This window comes from Monodon monoceros, unplaced genomic scaffold (genome assembly GCF_005190385.1).
Source record: "Monodon monoceros isolate NGI ecotype Baffin Bay Population unplaced genomic scaffold, NGI_Narwhal_1 Super_Scaffold_5, whole genome shotgun sequence".
Taxonomy (NCBI): Eukaryota; Metazoa; Chordata; class Mammalia; order Artiodactyla; family Monodontidae; genus Monodon; species Monodon monoceros.
Window position 1 is genome coordinate 92649038 of NW_021703782.1, and position 24165 is coordinate 92673202.

The following is a 24165-nucleotide window of genomic DNA, read 5'->3' on the forward strand; positions in this document are numbered from 1 at the left end:
CCACTATGTATTCTCTCATGATTTCTAAGGGATGACCTATGACTAAAAGCTTTTTCACATTTATTACACTTATAAGGTTTCTCCCCAGTAGGGACTCTTTGATGTTGAATAAGGTTAGTGCTCTGACTAAAAGCTTTCCCACATTCATTACATTCATAAGGTTTCTCTCCAGTATGTATTCTTTGATGTTGAATAAGACTAGTGTTTCGGCTGAAGGATTTATCACATAGTTTACATTTACGTTTCTCTCTCATACAAATTTTCTCAGATTCCATTAGTACTGAATTATGGGTTTACATTTAAATTGTTTCCAGAATAAGGTTTGAGGTACAAATGCATCCTTTCTTATATTTAAAATTATTTTTCATTTATAAGTTGCATTTTAAAAAAATCTATTGAAGCAGAATTATGTTTTAAGCTCCACTTGTGTCATAATTATGAGGTCTTTATCTTCTAGAAACTCTCAGTTGTTTAAAAGATTTGAGCTGAGATTTAATATTTCCCTCAAACTGTTATATTCATGATCTTCCTTTTGAATTATTTTTCCCTTATAATTTAATTTTATTTGTGTTTCTCAAATTGGTTATTGAATTCCAATTCTTCTAATGTGTAGAACCATCATTTGAAAAATGTTCTAACATCATGCCATGACACTATTTGTTTTTCAGAAGCTTTCTGCTTTGGAATTAATGCTCTGACTTTGGATATAATATTCAGGATTAAGCAGAAGACAATATTTCTTCCCTCTGGAATATAAAGGGGAAAACAAAGCTCACTCATCAGTTACAGAAAAATATATAATAAAAATAAACCACTGCTGATAAAACAAAAGATTATACAGTATCGGTTCTGATTAATATGGAAGTTTAAAGAAGGAAAGGATTAATATAGATAAGTGTGGTAAAAGAAATGATAGCACTGAGACAAAATTCATAGTATAATTAAAAATAAAGATATAAAAAGTACATGACATGACAAAGAGTCAATGATACTAGTTCAAATATATGTCTTTGGAAAGCAGAGGAAAAAATAAGAAAGGAAAAATGAAATGGAATCATATAATAACAAATTCTGACCAACAGAGAAATGTCATGTAGTAGGAGAGAGAAAAATTGAAGTTTTCTGTCATAGTAGCAACACGATAAATGTGTGATGTTTTAAATGAAGTGCTTTTTAATTTCATCTAAAATGGATAATAGGGGACTTCCCTGGTGGCGCAGTGGTTAAGAATCCATCTGCTAATGCAGGGGACACGGGTTCAATCTCTGGTCCGGGAAGATCCCACGTGCCGCAGACCAACTAAGCCCATGTGTCACAACTTCTGAGCCTGTGTGCCACAACTACTGAAGCCCATGCGCCTAAAGCCCATGCTCCGCAACAAGAGAAGCCACTGCAATGAGAAGCTCATGCACTGAAACAAAGGGTAGCCCCCACTCACCACAACTAGAGAAAGACCACACACAACAATGAAGACCCAACGTGGCCAAAAATAAATTAAAACAAAAATAAATAAATAAAATGGATAATAGAATAAGGCTATCAAATTCAGCAAGAAAGTATAATATAAATGACATGGGCCTGGATTAGGATAATACAAAAGAATTTAGTATAGGAGTAAATCTAAAACATAAAAAGGAAGAAAGAAACAGAAATATACTAACATTGATCATGAGGAATTTTTACAAAATGAGATTCATAAAGATACTTGGTTTCTAGCCAAGAAAGCTGGAAGTAATAGTGGTACATCCCCTAAGTGGTACTTAAAGGAACTAATAGTACCAATAATACTGGTACAAATTATAGAAATACTGAAGAAGGAAAAAGAGGCTACTTAGAGAAATTTGGTGATTTCACTTTTTACCATATTGAGTTTAAAGTGATTTAAAGTGAAGTGGGACATTCAAGTAGCAATACACTCTAAGCATGGAAACTATGGGGAACTCAAATGAGATATGTGAGCTGAAAAAATATATCAGGGAATTAATGACATGGAAGGACTATTTTTGAGGATATCAGAATGCATGGTTCTTTGGGATAAAAAATAAACAAGTAAAATATAAACCTTAAAAGACATGCATTTGTGTTAGGGAGGAAGTGAAACTAATGAAAAAGCACTTGGAAAGAGATTAAAACAGAAAATAATCTAGCGATGTCACACAAGCAAAGACAAAATATCAAATGCAGCTGAAAGTTTGAATATGGAAAGGACTAAGAACAGATCTCTATCAAGAAAGAATTCAGGATTCAGGGGTCTCTTCAAAATAATTTTAGTAGAAAAATAGATGATAAGAGTCTAACTTCAAAGATTAAAGTTGAATAGAATTGAGGCTGTTAGGTATGAGTATGAAAAGTTTGATAATGAAAGCAGAGAATAAAATTAAAAGGTAAATAAAAGAGCATCGTTACAGAAGATGTTCTTTCAAAAGTAAGGAAAACCTTTTTTAAAATAAATTTATTTATTGTATTTATTTATTTTTGGCTGTGTTGGGTCTTTGTTGCTGCATGCAGGCTTTCTCTAGTTGCGGTGAGCGGGGGCTACTCTTCTTTGTGGTGCGCGGGCTTCTCCTTGCGGTGGCTTCTCTTGTTGTGAAGCACGGGCTCTAGGCGCGGGCTTCAGTAGTTGTGGCATGCAGGATCAGAAGTTGTGGCTCACGGGCTCTAGAGCACAGGCTCAGTAGTTGTGGTGCATGGGCCTAGTTGCTCCATGGCATGTGGGATCTTCTAGGACCAGGGATCGAACCAGTGTCCCCTGCATTGGCAGGCGGATTCTCAACCACTGCACCACCAGGGAAACCCAGAAAAACTTTTGATATCTAAAATTCAAAGAGGGAGACACTGAATTATGAAATAATCATTAAATCAAGGTCCTAAAACCAGTAGAAAATAATGGAGTCTGGGGTACAAATAGAGAAATTCATTAATAAATGAAAGAGGGGGGCTTCCCTGATGGCACAGTGGTTGAGAGTCCACCTGCCGATGCAGGGGAAATGGGTTCGTGCCCCAGTCCAGGAAGATCCCACATGCCGCGGAGCGGCTGGGCCCGTGAGCCATGGCCGCTGAGCCTGCGCGTCCGGAGCCTGTGCTCCACGACGGGAGAGGCCACAACACTGAGAGGCCCGCGTACCACAATAAATAAATAAATAAATGAAAGAGGGTTATCCCTCCCTCTGAGATCACAAAGATATGTGAGAAGATGGATAAACATATGTAGAAATGAAGTTGAATGTTGCTCCCACTGGGTGAACTCTGTTTTATACACAGATAAGAGGGGGCTCTGCACAGTGCACACTAACCAGCATTTCCAAATCTACCACCTAGTACCAATATCATTGGTACCACCACCACAATGGACAGATGAACTATTATTTACAAGGATTTCTTGCAACTTGCTTGTTAGTTATCTGATTCTTTCTTGGCTAAGTGTCTTGTGACATTTCTCCATTTTTTCCTCGGTTATCTATTAATATGGTTCTTCCTACTTAGAAGATAATATCTGATTTGAAAAGCTGATGCTCGGAATCTTGGTGAAGGATATGGGCTTGGGTGTTTATGATGATCTCAAAATTGTGTCCTAAATTATCTTCAGGAACTATGAAATATAGGAATGTTGATGCTGCTAAGGCAACATAATAAAGTTATCTAAGTAAAATGTTTTGAAGAAAAGAGCAATCATCTGTTTAATAATAAAAGAAATATCTTGTCTCCATGCACAAATAAAATTTTAAGATCTCTGGTCCCTAAACTCAAAGCCCAGCTCAGATAAACACTTGTAAATCCCATAATCCCACACATTTTGACGTTTGAGGAAAAAGTCATGGCAGTCTCTAGTAATTGCAAAGCTATACTTAACCCATGAGACAAGGCTCCTGCAGTTGTTATCACTTATAGTATCTGACAGTGGTTTGATTCTTTTCATTACCACAAGGTAAAGTCCACTGGCACACCCTTCAATGCCACTGGTTCCCAGAACAGCAAACAAATACCTTCTAAGGGATCATTCATGCAACTATACTTATGAAAGAAAGAGTAAAGCTAATAACTCAAAATGACAAAGTAGAGGGCTAGGAAGTTGTTCAAAGAGAGTTCAGGGTTCTAAAGTTCTAAATTCAAGAGTGGCCAAAAGTACTTATTTGGTTCCTACTATGTATCTGTTGAGAGTATACAGAAGCACTGAAGTTTCCCTACAAAAACACTGAAAATAAGAAATTATCTATCTATCCATCAACTATAAAAGATCAATCAAAAGTAAAGTGATGGGGCTTCCCTGGTGGCGCAGTGGTTGAGAGTCCGCCTGCCAATGCAGGGAACATGGGTTCGTGCCCCGGTCCGGGAAGATCCCACATGCCGCGGAGCGGCTGGGCCCGTGAGCCATGGCCGCTGAGCCTGCGCGTCCGGAGCCTGTGCTCCGCAACAGGAGAGGCCACAGCAGGGAGAGGCCCGCGTACCACAAAAACAAACAAACAAACAACAAAAAAAGTAAAGTGATGGTAACAGAACATAGAAAAAAGAGGTGTTAGAGATACAAAAAATGGTAGGCTCCTCCTATTCACACAAAACCTGGAAGAAAAGAGACTAGCACCAAATACTAGCTAGATCTGTTTATCTCAGTAAGCAGGTAGAGTTTATTGTGGGGCTAGAACTAATATGATACCTTTATCTAAGAGCTTTACATATTTGCATCACACCATTAACTCCCTTTGGTATAACTGCACACTTGCCAAGCAAAATTAGGATTAGAATTTTGTTTCCTTTTTTTTCTTTCTTGCCAGACAACATAAAAATATGAATTCCTTGGTAGTTCTGGATCTCAATGTAATATAAATCCACTTTCCGTTTAACTCATCGGTCATTTGTAAACTTACATGGTTAAATCTATCTCTACACTAACTTCAAGTTTCTGAAACTGCAAATATGAGGATCAGACCATAGATGATAAGGAATTCACCAAGATAAGTGCCACAGTGAGATACCTCAGATGTCAAACAGCTAATCAACTTACCCAGAAAACGCTGATATCACTGTCTGTCATATTTCACACTGCAATATAACTTCCCTTGTGCTACCCTCTTTAGGTAATAGGACAGATAAAACAGATACAAGATTTGATATTAAAAGATATGTCCTCTACTTGGAAAGAAAAGTTTAATGGAGACTTGGGAGCAGCTTGAAAACAAAACAAGCAAAAGAAAGCTCTAGAGGAGTAATAAACTGACGCTGAGGATACACAGCCACTTTTCACCTAGAGGACCTAAATTCTTACCAATTCTGGCTGAGAATCCAAGACTGATGCCTCACAGAAGGCCACTCAAGAAGGGCAAAGGAACCAGTATAGATTTTGGCATTTACAACTGGCTAAAGTAACGTTCAGGATGGAAGGGACCTCAAACACATGACCAAATTCTTCTTCTTCTTCTTTTTTTGCCACGGCATGTGGCATGCGAGATCTTAATTCCCCGACCAGGGATCAAACCCACGACCCCTTCAGTGGAAGCACAGAGTCTTAACTACTGGACAGCCAGGGAAGCCCCGACATGACCAGATTCTTCCCAAAGAATCTGAATTTTTAAGCTGTATGGGGTGGGGCTCTGGAGAGCTAGGCTGAAAACCTCTGAATGTCAGAAGTAAATCTCCCACAATTTTTCAGGACTGAGGAGACAAAGAGCTGCCACATTTTCAATTGAGTGCCCAGGAGGGCCACATCCTAGGAAAAGAAGCAACCAAGAGGTAAAATAAATCGTATCAAAACTGCAACCCAGCACTAACTCAGCTTGGCTGAGATGATCCTATCTACTTTAAAGAGAAAAAAAGAGAACTCTTCCTGGTGAAAGATGATATCAGCTTGAACCTCTATGGTGCTTTTATCATGACAACAAGCACATAATCAAAATTTAGTAAACAGGGCTTCCATTGTGGCGCAGTGGTTAAGAATCTGCCTGCCAATGCAAGGGACACAGGTTCAAGCTCTGGCCCAGGAAGATCCCACATGCCGTGGAGCAACTAAGCCCGTGAGCCACAACTACTGAGCTGGCACTCCACAACTACTGAAGCCCGCATGTCTAGAGCCCACGCTCCGCAACAAGAGAAGCCACCACAGTGAGAAGCCCGCACACCACAACGAAGAGTAGCCCCCCACTCACCGCAACTAGAAAAAGCCCGTGCGCAGCAATGAAGACCCAACACAGCCAAAAATTAATTAATTAATTAATTTTTTAAAAAAGAAAAGGAAACAAAGGTGGATCTATTAAAAAAACCAACAACACTTAGTAAACATACAAAGTGTTAGTACCACTGACCAATATCAAGAGAAAACAAAATAGAAGGATAGACAAAGTAGAAAAAAGAATGAAAAAGTTTAACAGCAATTTGGAATCAACCAAAAGGAATCAAATAAGCATTTAGAACAGAATACCTGAAATTAAAAACTCAATTGGATGGGTAAAACAACAGACTGGGCTAAGGGAAAGATCAATAAAAATAAGCAAATTGAAGAACAGAGGTTTAAAAAAAAGACTAAGGATAATTTTAAAAAGGATTAGAAAATATCATAGCCAAGAGGAGTCTAAAAAGAAATGATGACTAAATATAACATGATATCTTGGACAGGATCTTAGAAATAAAAAAAGACATTAGGTTAAAAACTGAGTTAATCTGAATAAAGTACAGACTTTAGTTAAAAATAATGTATCAACCTTCATTCATTAATTGTGACAATGTACCAAACTAATGTAAGATGTTAATTGGGAAAACTGGCTGTGAAATATAGGGAACACTCTGTACCATCTTTGCAACTTTTTTGTAAATCTAAAACTATTGTAAAATAAAAAGTTTATCAAAGAAAACAAAAAGTTATCCCATTGTATTTCAGTTAATCTCCTGTTTCACCTGTTTTTCTTTTGACCATTATTTAGTCTTATTTTATGTTTTATTTCCTGATGATGCAGTTTACATAGTTCTTTTCATATATCTTTTCATATAAGCTTATCTCTTTTAAAAAAAGGATTAGAGAGAATTCCCTAGCAGTCTAGTGATTAGGACTCCAGCTTTCACTCATGGGGCCCAGGTTTGATCCCTGGTAGGGGAACTAAGATCTCACAGGCACCAATTAAAAAAAGGATTGGAGCATAAGGGACCTATGAGATTTACTCAAGAGGTTTAACATGCGTATAACAGGAGTCTCAAAACAAGAGGAGAGAATAGAAATAACACAGTAATTGAAGGAATAGGATGGAAGAAATTCCCAACTGATGAGTTATAGATTCAAGAAGTCCCAAACCATAAGGAAGCTAAATCTAAAGAAAAGCACACCCAAGGATATCATAGCCAAATTCTAAAATCAGAGGCAGAGAACAATCTTAAAAGCAGTTTAAGAAACAGGCACAGTAACTTCAAAGCAGCAACACTGCTGACTCTCAACAGTTGAAGAGAATCAACTGAAAAATCCATGTTTTGGGGTGAAAAGCACTCAATAATTTAAAGATGCCAGTTCTCTCCTGTTATGAGTTAAGTGTGTCCCCCACTCCAAAAAATTATATATATATATATATATACACACACATATATATGTACACACATGTACATATATATGTACACACATGTACATATATATATATACACACACACATACATATATATATCTCCTTACCCCAGTACCTCAGAATGTGACCTTATTTAGAAATGGGGTCACTGCAGATATAAGATGAAGTCACACTGTAGTAGGGTAGGCCCCAATCTAATATGACTGGTGTCCTTATAAGAAGATGATCATGCAAAAACACAGAGACACACAGGGAGAGTACCATGTGATGATAAAATTATGCTGCTGTAAGCCAAGTAATGCCAAAGACTGCCTGCAAACCTCCAGAAGCTAGGAAGGATTCCCCTACAGGTTACAGAGGCAGCATGGCCTTGCCAACACCTTGATTTCAGACTTCTAGTCCCCAGAACTGTGACACAATACATTTCCATTGTTTTAAGCCACCCAGTTTGTGGTACTTTGTTACAGCAGCCCTATGAAACTAATACGCCCCCAACTTAATATATATAACACATATTTTTGAAAAAGAAAAAACATGCGTATGAGGGGAGATCTGTCCATACTAGGTAACAAAACATACAGCTACGTTAATTAAAACATTGTATTACTGAAACAAGGATAGACTGAAGGAATAATAAAACAGAACAGACTCTAGAAATAGGCCCATTATTTATAGGGACTTAATATATGCTAAACAGGGCATTTTGAATATTTGGGGAAAGATGGAAATTCAAATGATTTGGGACAACTGGCTTACCAATCTAGGGAAAAAAATAAACGTACCACTGCTACCTTATAAAAATAAATTATAATTGCAATAGACATTAGGAATAAATCTATAAAACAACCAGAAAAATATCAGAATATTTTTATAATCTTGCATGAGAAAGTCCTTAAAAATATATAAAACCTGGAGGTTATATAGGAAAAAGCTCTCAGATTTGACTACACAAACATACAAGGCAATCAACAAAATTAAAAGTGAAAAGTCATACTGGGCGTAAATATTTGCAACTAATAAAACAGAAGAGATCATTAGTTATATAGAGTTCCTACAAGTCAGTTAGGAAAACAATGCAATACAAATATGGGCAAACGATAGGAACAGGAAATTTACAAAAGAAACACCAATGACCAACATATAACAAAATTTTCAACCTCACTTTTAATCATGGGAATGCAAAGTAAAATATGTTTCAAACATCAAATTGGCAAAAATGTTAAAAGCATATAATATCCAGGCTGTTAAAGCATGTGGGGAAGTAGATGCTAAGCCAAAATAGCTTTTGTAAGGGGAGGAGATCTTTCCTGGAAAGGACACTTATTTATATGTATTAAAGTCACATTACAATCATACCGTTCATGATAATAATTTATTCTTATTTAAATTATATATATTAATAATAATGTTACCTGCAAAAATTAACTCACAGCACCTTATATTTCCCCAATTACTACAGTCATTATACTTCAATGTTCTACTTCCAATGTCTTGTCTTCCTTCCTTAGACTTTTAAATTTCTTGAGGACAGTTATATAGGACTAAATTATACACTCTTTTGTCCTCAGGGCCACACACAGAACCTGGCATATATTACATAACTAATAAGTATTTCTTGAACTAGTGAATGTATAAAGTTTTCTCTTGATTTCCAATCAAGTGGTCTTTGTACTACAACGTGCTGTTACCTGCTTTCTTAAAGAAGTGGGATTCAAGACTATTTTTTTCTCTGTCTCAACATTGTATAAAAGTATCCAGACTGCCTCACGATATTGCTATAAAGTTCAGAACTGAGTAGGCTTTAGGACCCTGAAATATCATTTAATCGGTCCCCCTTCCTCTATGTAGACCTATCTCCAGCTAAACCACTATTAGTTACATTTTTCGATTCAAGATTTTTGAATGTCTTCTAATTGCAAAGCAAAGTTCGAGTTAATGTTTCCTGTGGTCAGCTCTTACAGTTCTGGGCGAGGACTATGACCAGTTCTTTGCGTTTTTTTTTAATCCCCATGTACTTAGTAGAGGGCCCCTCACACAGGAGCTGTTTTAATGCGTACTCGTTGATGAATAGTCTATAAACTGATATTTACTCCTTTATCAGTTTAGGCTCTGGAAGCCTGCCTATCAGAATTCTAAACTGTATTTCTGTTGTTGCTGAACCTGTGGCTTCTGGATCTGAGTTGCCAGGCAGAACCCATGAATACCTCCCAACATGTGATTCTAGACCCTGTCTTTCTTACTTTCTGGTATACTGGCGACCTGCATCTGTTATTAAAAACGCCCTGTGGTTACTATGCCCTCAACTCATAACCACCCCAGCAATCAGTCAGGCAAAGATGGGTGACTGTGCTAATACTTGCCAATCCTTCAGACCATCCAACTGTGAATTCTTTGCTTTTTCAAGGCTGACTCTGATGCTGTTAGAGCAGTAAAGACAAGAAGATGAACACAAGGACCAGATGCTAGAGGCTCCTGCTTTCTAAACCTCACAACTGATGTCATAAACCTCATAACTGATGTCTAGCTCAGCCTCTTCCTGAGCTAGAAAGAGGCTCAGGAAATATTAAGGTTAATTTCCTTAGTTTCTCCAAGATGTGCAATTCAAGGCAACAGTCACAAGAGACTTGCTTAGGTCACACAGTTAGCCACTGGCGGGCTAGGACTACAGCCTCTACCCTATTCTTGAGTTCAATATTATTTCTCTCCACTTAAAAATAATCCAAACACTATTTCTGAAAAGAAAGTGAAAAGGATGGCTCAAAGAATAATTTTGAATTATTAACCAAATTCATAGAGGGAAAAAAATGATTTTTAAGTCATTGGTTCAGAATTCTGTAGAGAGATTTTATTAAAAGAACAATGAGCCATTCAAATCACTCTGAGTCTTTAGAAAGACATGAATACATTATAAAGTAAATGTTTACGGACTTCCCTTTATTTACTTTAAATAAATTAAAATTTATTTAATAAATAAATTTATTTATTTATTAAAAATAATAAATAAATGTTTAGCTAATGATTATCACGATAATGTATTAGCTTTTAATCAAATAGGTAGATAACTATAAACATTTAAAATGGAAAGCCTCGTGGTTGACAGATGCAATTTATTGTCTGTAAAGCAAATTTACATTCACTAATGACACTGGACTATGTTTGCAATTGAAGTGAGATCAAGATACATTTAAATGATCTAAACCCAGGTTGAACATATACATACCAGAGCTTTGAGAACTGGCTAAGATGTCTTTTCTTAACATTCTAAGTTTGAAGTACACTAAACTGAAAATGAGACAGGATCTTGGAAAGCGGTGAGGAATAGAACAATAGGAAGAGATATTTATGAAAAGGAAGGAAATCCTGTGTGTTTAATTCTCTTCCAATGAGGTCATAGATAAACGTTTAATAGAAGCTCCCTTGTAACAGAAGAATGATAAAGGCATAATATATGTGTAAAGATTTCTTCCAGAGCAAATTAGTGTTGATGGATATTAGGTCATTTATAATTTTTAAAAATCAGCGCTTCATATTTGAATTTTTCTATTTTTCTGGAAAAATTAATGCTGTCCATATACCCAAATAAACAAACAAAAATATATAAATGACAGACCAGGAATTTTGCCCAATGACTACCCTAGGCACTGTCCTGGGTAGGTGAGAGGAAGTGGAATCTAATGCACAAGTAACATTTAATTGGAAATAAATTAGAGCAGAGACCTTTTCTCTATAATAACAGAAGGGAGGACAGACTCTACAGAAATGTTTCCAGGAAGGTTGGTGGATGTGGTGGTAACTTTGGAAGTTTTTTTCTGCTTGTTCTCTTCTCTCAGTGAAATAGAAATCAGGATCATCACTGAGAGTGAAGGTGGGGGAGGGGTTGAAGGTCCGATGTGAGTGAAGTGTCAGATGGTTCCCTTAAACAGCAGGAGAACGAAGGGAATGAGGAAATCATCTTTCACCTGGATTACTGCCTTAGCTTCCTAACCAGTGTCCCTAGTCTCCTCTTGATCCCCTACAGTCTGTTTTCAACAGAGCATCCAAAATGATTCCTTTAAAATATAAGTCAAATGATGTCACTTCTCTCCTCAAAATCCTCCTGTGAAAATTAGTAAATTGTATGTAAATTACACCTCAGTAGAGCTGACTAAACAATAACAACTACAACCACCTCCCTATGGCTTCCCTTCTCACTCAGAGTAAAAGCCAATCTCCTCCAAGTTGCCTGCACAGCCCTGTGTGATCTGGACCCCTCTTACCTCTGTCATCTCAACCTCTACTATGCTATGTCTTCACTCCTCTGTCCACAATGGCCTCTTTGATGCTCTCCACACAGGCTAAGCACATTTGCACCTCAGGGCCTTTGCATTTGCTGTTTCCTCTCTCTGGGAAATTTTCCCCTCCCAGATATCTGCAAGGCTCACATCCTCGTTTTCTTCAAGTCTTTATTCAATGTCACACTATTAGAGAAGCCTTCCCTCACCCCATACATGAAAAAGCAGCTGTCCCAGGCCCTCCCTAACATCACTACTATAGTGCAGTTGCCTCCAACAGCCACCATCTGACACACTGTATATTGTTTATTGTCTGTGTGCTTATCCTAGACTGTCAGTTCCATGTAGGCGGGGACTTTGCTTTACTCACTGGAGGTATCACCAGTGCTTCAAAAATTACCTGGCTTTTGCCTTTAACTAATATTTATTCAATGAATGAAAAAAACCCTTTCCTCCCTCTGGGCACAGAGATATTTCAGGAAAGAAAAAATAAAGCCAAGTTGATTCACTTGTATGTTTTATGTGTACAAATTTGCCAAATAGGCTCAAGAAAATATGCTATCTGGAGTTAAGTGTGAGATGGGAGATTCTGCTGTTTCCTCAGTCTCAATTCTCACAATGCTCTCATAAATGAGCATTTTGCCAGGGTAAGATTTATCTTAATGTTTAAAGGATATATTTGGGTACATTTATACATACATTACTGCATGGTTATGTACACACAACATGTACATATAAATTATAAGCAATATAAGAGAATTTCAAGGGCTATTTAACTACATGTGATTTTTCAAACTGCAGATGTTAACTTTAGAAGTTAAACCCAGCAAGGTAAATACAAAAGGCTTGAAAAGTTTTGCTCACCAAAGACATGTAATCAGGGGCCAATGGTCAGGTCCTCCTTCTTAATTCCATCTTATCCAGTCAAGTAGAGACTTAAGAAAACAGAGCTGCAAAAGAAAAGGGGCCCTCAGAAATCATGATTGCTTTATGGAACCCCTATCTAACCACCTGGATGTAACCCAAACCCTCCCTAAAAATAAGGTCAGAATGAGTCTAGGAACAAACTTCTTCCCTGCAGAGTACAAAGGGAAAGGCCACTGACATTGCTGTCTGGGGCTCTGACACCGTCACTATATTCTCAGCAGTGTCTAGGGGCATGGCTCCAATCTTGCGATCCAGACACAGGGCTAACTCCAAAGCTCTAGCCCTCTCAAGATGGGTGGTATCTACTACATCAGTCCTCTCCCGTTTATTAATAAAAATAGTAACATTTGCAAAGCATTTTAAGTTGTTGAAAGCTCATTCACACACAAATGCCATCTCAATGAACAACAATCAACAGCTCTTCATCGTGCACAGAAAGTAGGGAATCATTCCCACAGCTCTTTACAGAAGAGGCTTCAGGAATTCACCGAAACAAAACAAAAAAAAACCTACCTCTAGGCGAGGTGCATTTCATATAAAAGAGCAAAGAATTGGATGTCCGGAGCCCTAAATTCTAGGGCCACTAAGTTCCTAGATCAGTTTTCCTGCAATTTCCTGCCAAAGTCCAGGATGCCCGCCCCTCCCGTCCGGGTATTTATCTGCCCAATCGATTCCATTAGTGCCAAAGCCCCCAAAGCCCCCAGCTCTGTCCTCGAGATTTCCCACCCCCCAGCCCCCCACCCAGAAGCGAGAGCCCAAATTCTTTGCCCTTAAGGCGGGGAGGCACAGCTAGGGCTCTGCCTCCCTCTAACCCAGAGACAGCCCTAGACCCGCATAACCCCGATTCGGAGTACAGGTCGCTACTCCGCACTCGACTCCAACGAGAACCAAACACCAACCCCGACGCCCTAATCTCCGCCTTTCGCCCCCACCCCACCCCGCCCCAAACCAAGCCCGACCAAAGCATTCTCTTAGGCCCCTCCAGCCCCACCTCATCCCTGGGGTGAGGACGTTATTCCGAAGCTGAGTCCTCCCTAACTCCCACCCGCGTGCAGAAGTCGGGTTAAAAACGAGCCCACCAGCTCTACCGAAAAATAAAGGACTCTGTCGGAATCTGCAAACCAACAAATGCGCATGCGCCCTCAGCCGCCTAGAACTACATTTTCCAGCACCCTCCGCAAAGGCAGGGCGTCTGCGCGCAGTGTCGCTTATTGGGCTCTGGAGTTGCCTTTCCATATCCTTGCAAGTTGTGAATGTGCGTTGCTCCTGCGTTATTTAAATGGAAAAAAGGGGAAAAAAGCTTTTCCTTTCGCTAAAGAAAAAAGGAGTCTAAAGGGATGCAAGTTTTTCGTTAACAAACTTTTTCCCTCTTAAACAAAAGTAACGCCTATTCATTATATCAATAGATTATTTATAAATAACCGTTTATTCAACAGGTAGGCAAAAAAGGACAGAAAAAAAAAACAAACCCACCCAAACTAGATGGAATTCCATAACAGAGAGATAATCACTATTAACCCTGTGGTGCATATATATCATTCTAAAAATAAATCTCTCTGACAGCCTCATTCTTCCTTATGGAGAGAGAGACAGAGATTGTCTGGAACCAAGAATGAGGCCATTTGTTTATTTTTGGTTTTACTTCCATTTCTCTAGGAGGTGGGCTAATGAAACTTAAAAGTGTTTGCACAGCAAAGGAAACCATAAACAAAACAAAAAGACAACTCTCAGAATGGGAGAAAATATTTGCAAATGAAGCAACTGACAAAGGATTAATCTCCAAAATTTACAGGTAGCTCATGCAGCTCAATATCAAAAAAAAAAAAAAACAACCCAACCCAAAAATGGGCAGAAGTCATAAATAGACATTTCTCCAAAGAAGATATACAGATTGCCAACAAACACGTGAAAGGATGCTCAACATCACTAATCATTAGAGAAATGCAAAGCAAAACTACAAGGAGGTATCACCTCACACGGGTCAGAATGGCCATCATCAAAAAATCTACAAACAATAAATGCTGGAAAGGGTGTGGAGAAAAGGGAACCCTCTGGCACTGTTGGTGGGAATGTAAATTGATACAGCTACTATGGAGAACAGTATGGAGCTTCCTTAAAAAACTACAAATAGAATTACCATACGACCCAGCAATCCCACTACTGGGCATATATCCTGAGAAAACCATAATTCAAAAAGAGTCATGTACCAAAATGTTCATTGCAGCTCTATTTACAATAGCCAGGACATGGAAGCAACCTAAGTGTCCATCAACAGATGAATGGATAAAGAAGATGTGGCACATATATACAATGGCATATTACTCAGCCATAAAAAGAAAAGAAATTGAGTTATTTGTAGTGAGGTGGATGGACCTAGAGTCTGTCATACAGAGTGAAGTAAGTCAGAAAGAGAAAAACAAATACCATATGGTAACACATATACATGGAATCTAAGAAAAAAAAGGTCATGAAGAACCTAGGGGTAAGACGGGAATAAGGACGCAGACCTGCTAGAGAATGGACTTGAGGATATGGGGAGGAGGAAGGGTAAGCTGTGACAAAGTGAGAGAGTGGCATGGACATATATACACTACCAAACGTAAAATAGCTAGTGGGAAGCAGCCACATAGCACAGGGAGATCAGCTCGGTGGTTTGTGACCACCTAGAGGGGTGGGATGGGGAGGGTGGGAGGGAGGGAGACACAAGAGGGAAGAGATAAGGGAACATATGTATATGTATAACTGATTCACTTTGTTGTAAAGCAGAAACTAACACACCATTGTAAAGCAATTATACTCCAGTAAAGATGTTAAAAAAAATGATGTGGTATATATATACAATGGAATATTACTCAGCCATAAAAAGAAATGAAATTGAATTATTTGTAGTGAGGTGGATGGACCTAGAGTTTGTCATACAGAGTGAAGTAAGTCAGAAAGAGAAAAACAAATACCGTATGCTAACGCATATATGTGGAATCTAAGAAAAAAAAAATGGTTCTGATGAACCGAGGGGCAGGACAGGAATAAAGACGCAGATGTAGAGAATGGACTTGAGGACACGGGGAGGAGGAAGGGTAAGCTGGGAGGAAGGGAGAGAGTAGCATTGACATATATACACTACCAAATGTAAAACAGATAGCTAGTGGGAAGCAACTGCATCTCACAGGGAGATCAGCTCGGTGCTTTGTGACCACCTAGAGGGGTAGGATAGTGGTTAAGAATCCACCTGCCAACGGAGGGGACACAGGTTTGAACCCTGGTCCGGGAAGATCCTACAGGCCATGGAGCAACTCAGCCCATGAGCCACAACTACTGAGTCCACGTGCCACAACTACTGAAGCCCACGTGCCTAGAGCCCGTGCTCCACAAGAGAAGTCCCTGCAATGAGAAGCCCGCACACCACAACGAAGAGTAGCCCCTGCTCTCTGAAACTAGAGAAAGCCCGTGCGCGCAACGAAGACCCAACGCAGCCAGAAGGAAAGAAAGAAAGAAAGGAAGGAAGGAAGGAAGGAAGAAAGACACCCTCATTTAAAAAAAAAAAAAGAATGAGGCCATATTTTGTGATAATTTTTTTTTCTAGCTTTTTTTGTCTTTCTGTTAGGTTATGTTCACTTTAATGCTACTGAAACTGCACTCCTTGCACTCCTTCTCGGATGGGACTCAAGTCCAGCCAAACCTCAGATTGGGACTTGAACCCACTGATCCCTATACTTAGGAGGGGACTCGAACCCACTGTCTTTTAATTAAAACCACTCACCTGGTGTCAGAACTTACTGAAGCTCAGATTCTTTTGTCTCAATGCAGAAAGGATTCAGAGACAGACAGGCAAAGCATGAGTTTATTAGCATAGTATGCTTGTGAGAGACAATCGGCCTGTTGAGAGGGCTCTGCCTTGAAAACAAAAAGGGCTACATTTTTATAATCAAAGAAAAGGTGGGGAGGGGAGAAGACCACCTTCTTCCGCATTTTTGGGTAGACATCAAGGCTTACATCATTAGTTCCTCTTTGACCCTATATGGTCTAACCAAGACTGTCATAGTGCTATTTAAATCATATGTGTATTAGCAAAAGGGTGGTAATTTATACTAAAATATGGTAATTTATCTCAAGTTTCAGTATAATGTCCCCTTTCACCTACATTCCTGTCGTGGCTACATGCAGAAATGATACTCTTCAAGGACCATTAACTCCCTGACTTCATGTAACAAGATGTAGATCCGTATCTACTGTCTTACATTTTAATTATCAGGACTTGTGGCTTGAGTGTGCCTGGCGCTTGAATGCACCTGGTCTTCCTTCAAGGTAGATTGTTGCTAGGTTACTGGATTTTTCCTTGAGAGGTCATTAGCTTACAACAGTCTCCCAAACTCCCTTAAAATTCCCTTTCTATCTTTAATCCCCTAGTGGGTTTTTTTAAACTAACTATTTAATTATCCTACTCTATCCCTATCACTACCAAAAATAGTACTCTTTGGTGAATCCTCGTACATTAATTTGTGTCCTCCTCCACATCTATTTTTGAGAATAAGTCCAATAAATGGATTTAATTTAAAAGGAATGTACATATTTAACTTTTTCATATACAAAGAATATATAGAGACTGTAGAAAATAGAGATAAGAAAAAAGAACAAAATTAAAATCAGATAAAATCCCACTCTATATACCCACTATTATATCTTTACATAATAGGCTATTTCTATGCATATATGTGCAAATTATATATAATTACATATGCTTAAATATGCATTATATATGCTTTTAAAATTAAAAATAGAGCAATGTGATATACTGAAAAGTGCTTTTTTAATTTCATTTTTTGGTAAATATTCCTTCATGTCTTTAAATATTATTCCACAGTATTATTTTAATAGTAATGATACTGAACCAAGCTCTTGGACTCTTTAATCAATAGAAATTGGTAAGAGGCCAGACGAGAAATTCAGGCAAGGCTTTACTGGAACTCGTGCTGCAGCACTAGGGAATGAAAACAAGTAACAGGTGCCCTTCCTTTCTCCCCGAGGAGGGGCGAGCTGGTTCCTTAAATAGGGTGAGAGTAGGGTGTGATATGTGGGTCAGGCTGCAGGGATGACTTAGGTGATCTGCCCACTCCCTTGGTGGTGCTATATGCAGGGATCATGCACAGTATTCTGATTTTGCTCCAGGCACCTCAGAAGTGGCAATTGGGTTTTGGCCTTTTTGTATCTTATTGTTCATAATTTGCCCCAACTAGCATGCATGCAGTTATTTTTAGTCCTTTATAGTTTCTTGCAAGCACTCCAGTAAAGGGTACCAGGTCCAGCCTATCTCAGTAACATAGTTTTCCGTCAAACTGAGTCTAAATAAAATACTTGAATAGTGTCGACCAAAAAATAATGCAGGAGTCTGCAAATAAGAGTTTATTTGGGGTCTTAAGAATTGCAGCTCGGGAGACACAGATTCAGGTGTCCGTGAAAGAGTATTCCAGCGAAGAGAGTCAGATAAAGATTCTCTGATAAAGATCTTAAAGATAAAGATAAAAAGCCATGAGGTTGTTAAAAGTTGCCTGGCAAGAACTGTGATTGACTCTGATGTGTCTTTCTTTGTCCTTAAGAAATCACGAGTCATTTTAGAGTAGGTATCTTGAGTTTCTAGCAGATGTTCTGGATGACTTCATCAGGACAATAAGTGGTCAAAGGTCATATTCCATCCAGGCTGAGATGTGCCTGTTACACTTCCTTAATGGCATCCTGGCTCCTAGAGAGCCCTCTTAGCAATACTGACTCCATTTTTATTTTCCTTCCACAATAGTTAGCATATTATTTCCAATTTTTGCTATCATAGACAAATGTGAAATAAATACACTTATAGCCAGATCTTTATCCACACCCTTATTTGGTTAGGACACAATCACAGAGGATTAAATAAATTTTAGATATTGTCTAATTATCTTTCTAAAAGACTGAGATGATTCATACTCTTACCAGCAGTGCATGTCTTAGTCCATTTGGGCTGCTAAAACAGAACACATACCATGGACTGGATGGTTCACAAACAATAGAAATTTCTCACAGTTCTGGAGGCTGTGAAGTCCAAGACCAAGGCTCTGGTAGATTTACAACTCTAATGAGTTTTGCTGGTTCATAGACAGCAATCTTATCCTGCGACCTCACTTGGTGGAAGGGGCAAGAGAGCTCTCTGAGGTCTCTTTTATAATGACACTAATCCCATTTATTAGGGCTCCAGTCTCAAGACCTAATTACCCCCAAGGGCCCCACCTCCAAATACCTTTACAATGAGGATTATGTTTCAACATATGAATTTTGGGAGGACACAAATATTCAGTCTCTGGAAGCATGGAAATTCCTATTGGTGCTAATCTTTGGTGTGTCTCACTTTTCCCTTTTTGCATTTTTAAGGTATTCTTACACTTTTGCTACAACTTCCCTGTATTGAAGTCCCTCTATTGAACCATCTAGCATAGGTTCTATTTTCCTGACTGGAATCTAACTTATACATCAATTTTTAAAATTATTTTTGCCTATTTGATATTTTTTCATTTTTATTTGTGCTTCTTTGATTACTAGTAAAATTAGGTATCATTCGTATGTTTCTTTGGACAAGTACCTGTTTTATCATTTGAAATTTTTTATTTCAGGTAGGTTATCTTTATCTGTTTTATTCATAGAAACTTTTGCTATATTCTGACTATTAATACCTTTCCTTTGTATGCACTGCAAATATTTCCTCTCAAATCTGTCTCTCGTTTTTCTGACTTTGAATACAGTATTTTGGTTTATTTGTTCAAATCTACCAATCCCACTTTTATGGCTTTGGATTTGAAATGTCAAATATATATCCCTATAAATAAATAAATATACATTGTTGACCCTTGAACAACGTGGGGGTTAGGGGCACTGACTCTCCACGCAGTCAAAAATCTGAGTATAACTTACGATCAGGGCTTCCCTGATGGTGCAGTGGTTAAGAATCCACCTGCCAATGCAGGGCACGCGGGTTTGAGCCCTGGCCCCGGAAGATCCCACATGCCGTGGAGCAACTAAACCCATGCGCCACAACTACTGAGCCTGCACACTACAACTCACGTGCCACAACTACTGAGCCCGCGTACTACAACTACTGAAACCTGCGCACCAAGAGCCTGTGCTCCCCAACAAAAGAAGCCACTGCAATGAGGAGCCCATGCACCGCAACAAAGAGTAGCTCCTGCTTTCTCAACCAGAGAAAGCCCACGCACAGAAACAAAGACCCAACGCAGCCAAATAAATAAATTTATTAAAAAAAACAAACTTATAATCAGCCCTCTGTATACAAGGTTGCAGTTCCTCCATATCTGCAGTTTTGCATCCACAGATTTAACAACCATATAACATGTACTATTTACTATTGAAAAAAAAATCCACATATAAGTGGACCCATGCAGTTCAAATCTGCATTGTTCAAGCATCAGCTGTTATATATGTAATACATATATATGTGTATATATATGTGTTATATATGTAATACATATATATATATGTATTATATATACATATATAATTTTTGGACTCCCCCTTTTTTACTACTGAGCTATTCCTGTGCCAGTACTACACTAGTTTAATTATTATTGTTTTCTACATAAGTTTATCGCTAGAGAAATTCCTCTGTGAGTGTTCTTTACAAAAAATTTAGGGCTATTTTTTGAATTTTAAATTTCAGGTGAAGTTGAAAATACATGTGACCATTCCATTCTTAAAAAACTCTTAGGGGAATGGGGTTGGAGGTAAGAATTCCACTACCATCCATGATGGAATAAAAGAAAGTAGATTTACCCTCTTACCTTAAACAACTAGAAAACTGGACAAACATATAAAACAATGGTTTTCAGACACTGAATAACAGCACAGAACTGGGATACTTAAGAAAAATGAATCCAGTGAGCTCTATGATTGCCCCAGTCTGCATCCCGGAGGAAGTCTCCAGGATAAATTCTCGAGGAGGAATATCTCAAAGAGAAGCCAGGGGTTCACTAACTTGAGGAGAAAAAGATCAGACAACAGGGAGGCCAAGGAGTTTAGAATATTCAAACCAGATTACTTAAGAGGAGTGAGCTGCACAGAAATATATAAAAATAACGTATGAACAAGTAGGGCTTACTTCAGGAATGTAAGGTTGGATTAAAGTTTAAAAGTCAGGAAATAAAACTATTAACAGAACAAAAAGGAAAAACCATATGCTCATCTCTATAGATGTAGAAAAAAGCATTTGATAGAATTCAGTACCCATTCAGGATAAATGAAAAAAAAACAACTCTTAGACTAGGAATGAAAAGGACTTTTTTAAATTAATAAGGGACATCTACAAAAAACTTACAGCTAACATTATCTTTTATGGTGAAAACTTAATGCTTTCTTCCTAAGATTGAGAAAAAAGCAATGAAGTCCACTCTTTTCACATTTATTTAATGTTGTGTTAGAGGTAATAGCCAGTGTGCTAGGACAAGAATAAAAACCTTTTAAAGGCATACACAAATTGGAAAGGAGAAAATAAAACTAGTTTTTATTTGCACATAGAAAATTTACACAGACAAAATCCTAAGAAATCTATTTTAAAAACTACTAAATCCAGCAAATAATTAAACAAGGTAACAGAATAAAAGTAATACAGTAAATAATTATACATATATTGTGTGGGCCAAAAAGTGCCTTCGGCTTTTAAGTAAAAATAAAAGACACATTTTCACCAAGAACTTTATTGAACAATGTATTCACCCTTTTGTTCACTACCTTCTGCCATTTTTCAGGCAACTTCATAATTCTATCTTCCCAAAACTTTTTATCTTTTTGAGCAAAGAACTGTTCCAGGTGCCTTTTACAGTCTTCCAGGGAATTGAAATTTTTTCCATTAAGAGAATTTTGTAAAGACCAAAATCAATGGAAATCCGAAGGTGCAATGTCTGGTGAATACGGCAGATGAATCAGAACTTCCCAGCCAAGCTGTAACAATTTTTGCCTGGTCATCAAAAAAACATGTGTTCTTGCATTATCCTGATGTATAGATTATGGAAGATTATGAGTTTTCTGATGGAAGATTATGAGTTTTCTGATGGAAGATTATGAGTTTTCTGTTAACTAATCCTGGATGTTTTTTGTCGAGTGCTGCTTTCAGTTGGTCTCACTGGGATCAGTACTTATTGGAATTAATCATTTTGTTTTCCAGAAGGAGCTCATAATAGATGACTCCCTTCCAATCCCACCATATACACAACATCACCTTCTTTGGATGAAGACCAGCCTTTGGTGGTGGTTCATTTCGCTTGCCCTACAGTCTCTTCCGTTCCACATTGTTGTAGAGTATCCACTTTTCATCAACTGTCACAATTTGTTTTAAAAACAGAACGTTTTCCTTATGTTTCAGTAGAGAATCACATGCAGAAATATGGTCAAGAAGGTTTTTTCACTTAATGTTTGTGGAACCCAAACATCAAAGCGACTCACATAACCAAGCTGGTGCAAATGATTTTCAATGCTTGATTTGGATATTTTGAGTATGACAGCTGTCTCCCGCGTGGTCTAATGTTGATTGTTCTCAATTATTGTTTCAATATGATCCCTATCAATTTCAACTTGTCTACCTGACCATGGAGCATCGCGCAGTGAGAAATCTCCAGCACGAAACTTCACAAACCACTTCTGACATGTTCAATCAGTCACAGCACCTTCTCCATACACTGCACAAATCTTTTTATGCATTTCAATTGCGTTTTTACCTTTCTTGAAATAATAAAGCATAATATGCTGAAAATGTTGCTTTTTTTTCCTCTTCAATATTAAAATGGCTACACAAAAATTCATCAATTTTGATGTCTTACTTTAAATGCACACTGATATGACAGCTGTCACAAATTGTTTTGAACGAAGTTAAAGACAACTAAGTGCTACTAGAGCTATCTTACGAAAAAACCGAATGAACCCTTTGGTCCACCCAATATATGAACAATGAAAAATTTGAATTAAAATGAAAATAAAATAGCCTTTACAATAGTACCCTAAACATATGAAGTCTTGGGAGAAAATTTAACAAAATATGTGTAAGGCCTGTACATTGAACACTACAAAACACTGCTGAGAGAAATTAAATAAGACTTAAATAATTATATCATGCCTTGTGGAAAGGAAAATTCAAATTGATAAGATGTCAATTATCTCCAAATTCAATCAAATTCTCTCAGTTTCTTTGTAGAAACCGACATGCTGATTCTTAAATGACATGGAAATGTAACGGAACTAGAATAGGCATAATTATTCTAAAAAAAGAAGAAAGTTGATTTCAAGAATTAAAAGAAAATTACAAAATACAATGTGGTAAGCATAGATGTAAATATAAGTGGAAAAAGGAAGAAAGTAAAATATATATATTTGATTTCTGACATAGGTAATTCAGTAGAGGATAATCTTTCTGACAAATGGTGCTGATCAGTTGTGTATCCATATACAAAAATATATACCTCAACTTTAATTCACAAATATATTAAAATTAACTGAAAAGAGCTCTTAAACATAAATGTAAGAGCTAAAAATACAAAATCTCTGGAAGAAACCACTGGAAAAAAATCTTTGTGACTTCAATTTAGGCAAAGATTTCTTAAAGAGGACACAAAAAACACAAACCATTAAAAGGAAAAATTGATAAATTGGACTTAACAAAATTAAAACTGTTCTCCTCTAAAGAAACCGCTTAGAAAATGAAAAGACAAATCATAGACTGGGAGAAAGCATTTGCAAAACATATCTTATAGAGAACTTGAATTCAGAACATAGCACTCCAAAATAAATACTAACAATTTTTTTTAAATGAGCACAAGATTTGGAAATTTTACCATAATAGATAAACAAATTCCCAATAAACACATGTAAAGATGCTCAGCATCATTAGATATTAAGAAAATGCAAATTAAAACCGAAATGAGATACCACTACACACCTAATAGAATGGCTAAAAAAAATTTTTTTCAATTAAGGGACATTTTACAAATTCCTGAAAAGTAACCCTCAAAACAGTCAAGATCATGAAAAACAAGGGAAAAGTAAGAAGTTGTCTGTTGTGTTGATTTTTGTTAAGTTAACATCTTACATATAATCCTGGGTGTTGGATGGCAAGCCAAGGTTCAACAAAGACCACAGGGGAAAGTGAAATAGTTTACTATTCACAGGTCCTGCAGGCACTCCTCAAAGGGCCACTTGGCAAGGTCAAGGCAGGGAGCAAACTGCAGGAGCTGGAGCATGTGCCTTTATAAAGTTCTGAGAGTGAAGTGCTTTGGGGTTCTCAGGCTAAGGCCAGATTAGTCAATTCAAACAACAAAAGCAGGGTTTTGCTAAGTTTGGGGGAGGGTTTCTTATCTAAAGGAGACACAAGGGGAAAGAGTAGGGAGGCAGGAGAGGCAGTTTATCAC

General features: G+C 37.7%; 1 protein-coding gene across 1 annotated transcript in view; it reads right to left on the reverse strand.

Moving 5' to 3' along the window:
- LOC114884482 (zinc finger protein 883-like) overlaps positions 1-24165 on the reverse strand; it is a 44402-nt gene that overhangs the window by 661 nt on the left and 19576 nt on the right. The window contains 1 exon segment of the mRNA XM_029203471.1: positions 1-245. This exon segment is cut by the window's left edge and continues 661 nt beyond it. Coding sequence (XP_029059304.1) covers positions 1-245 — 245 coding nt within the window.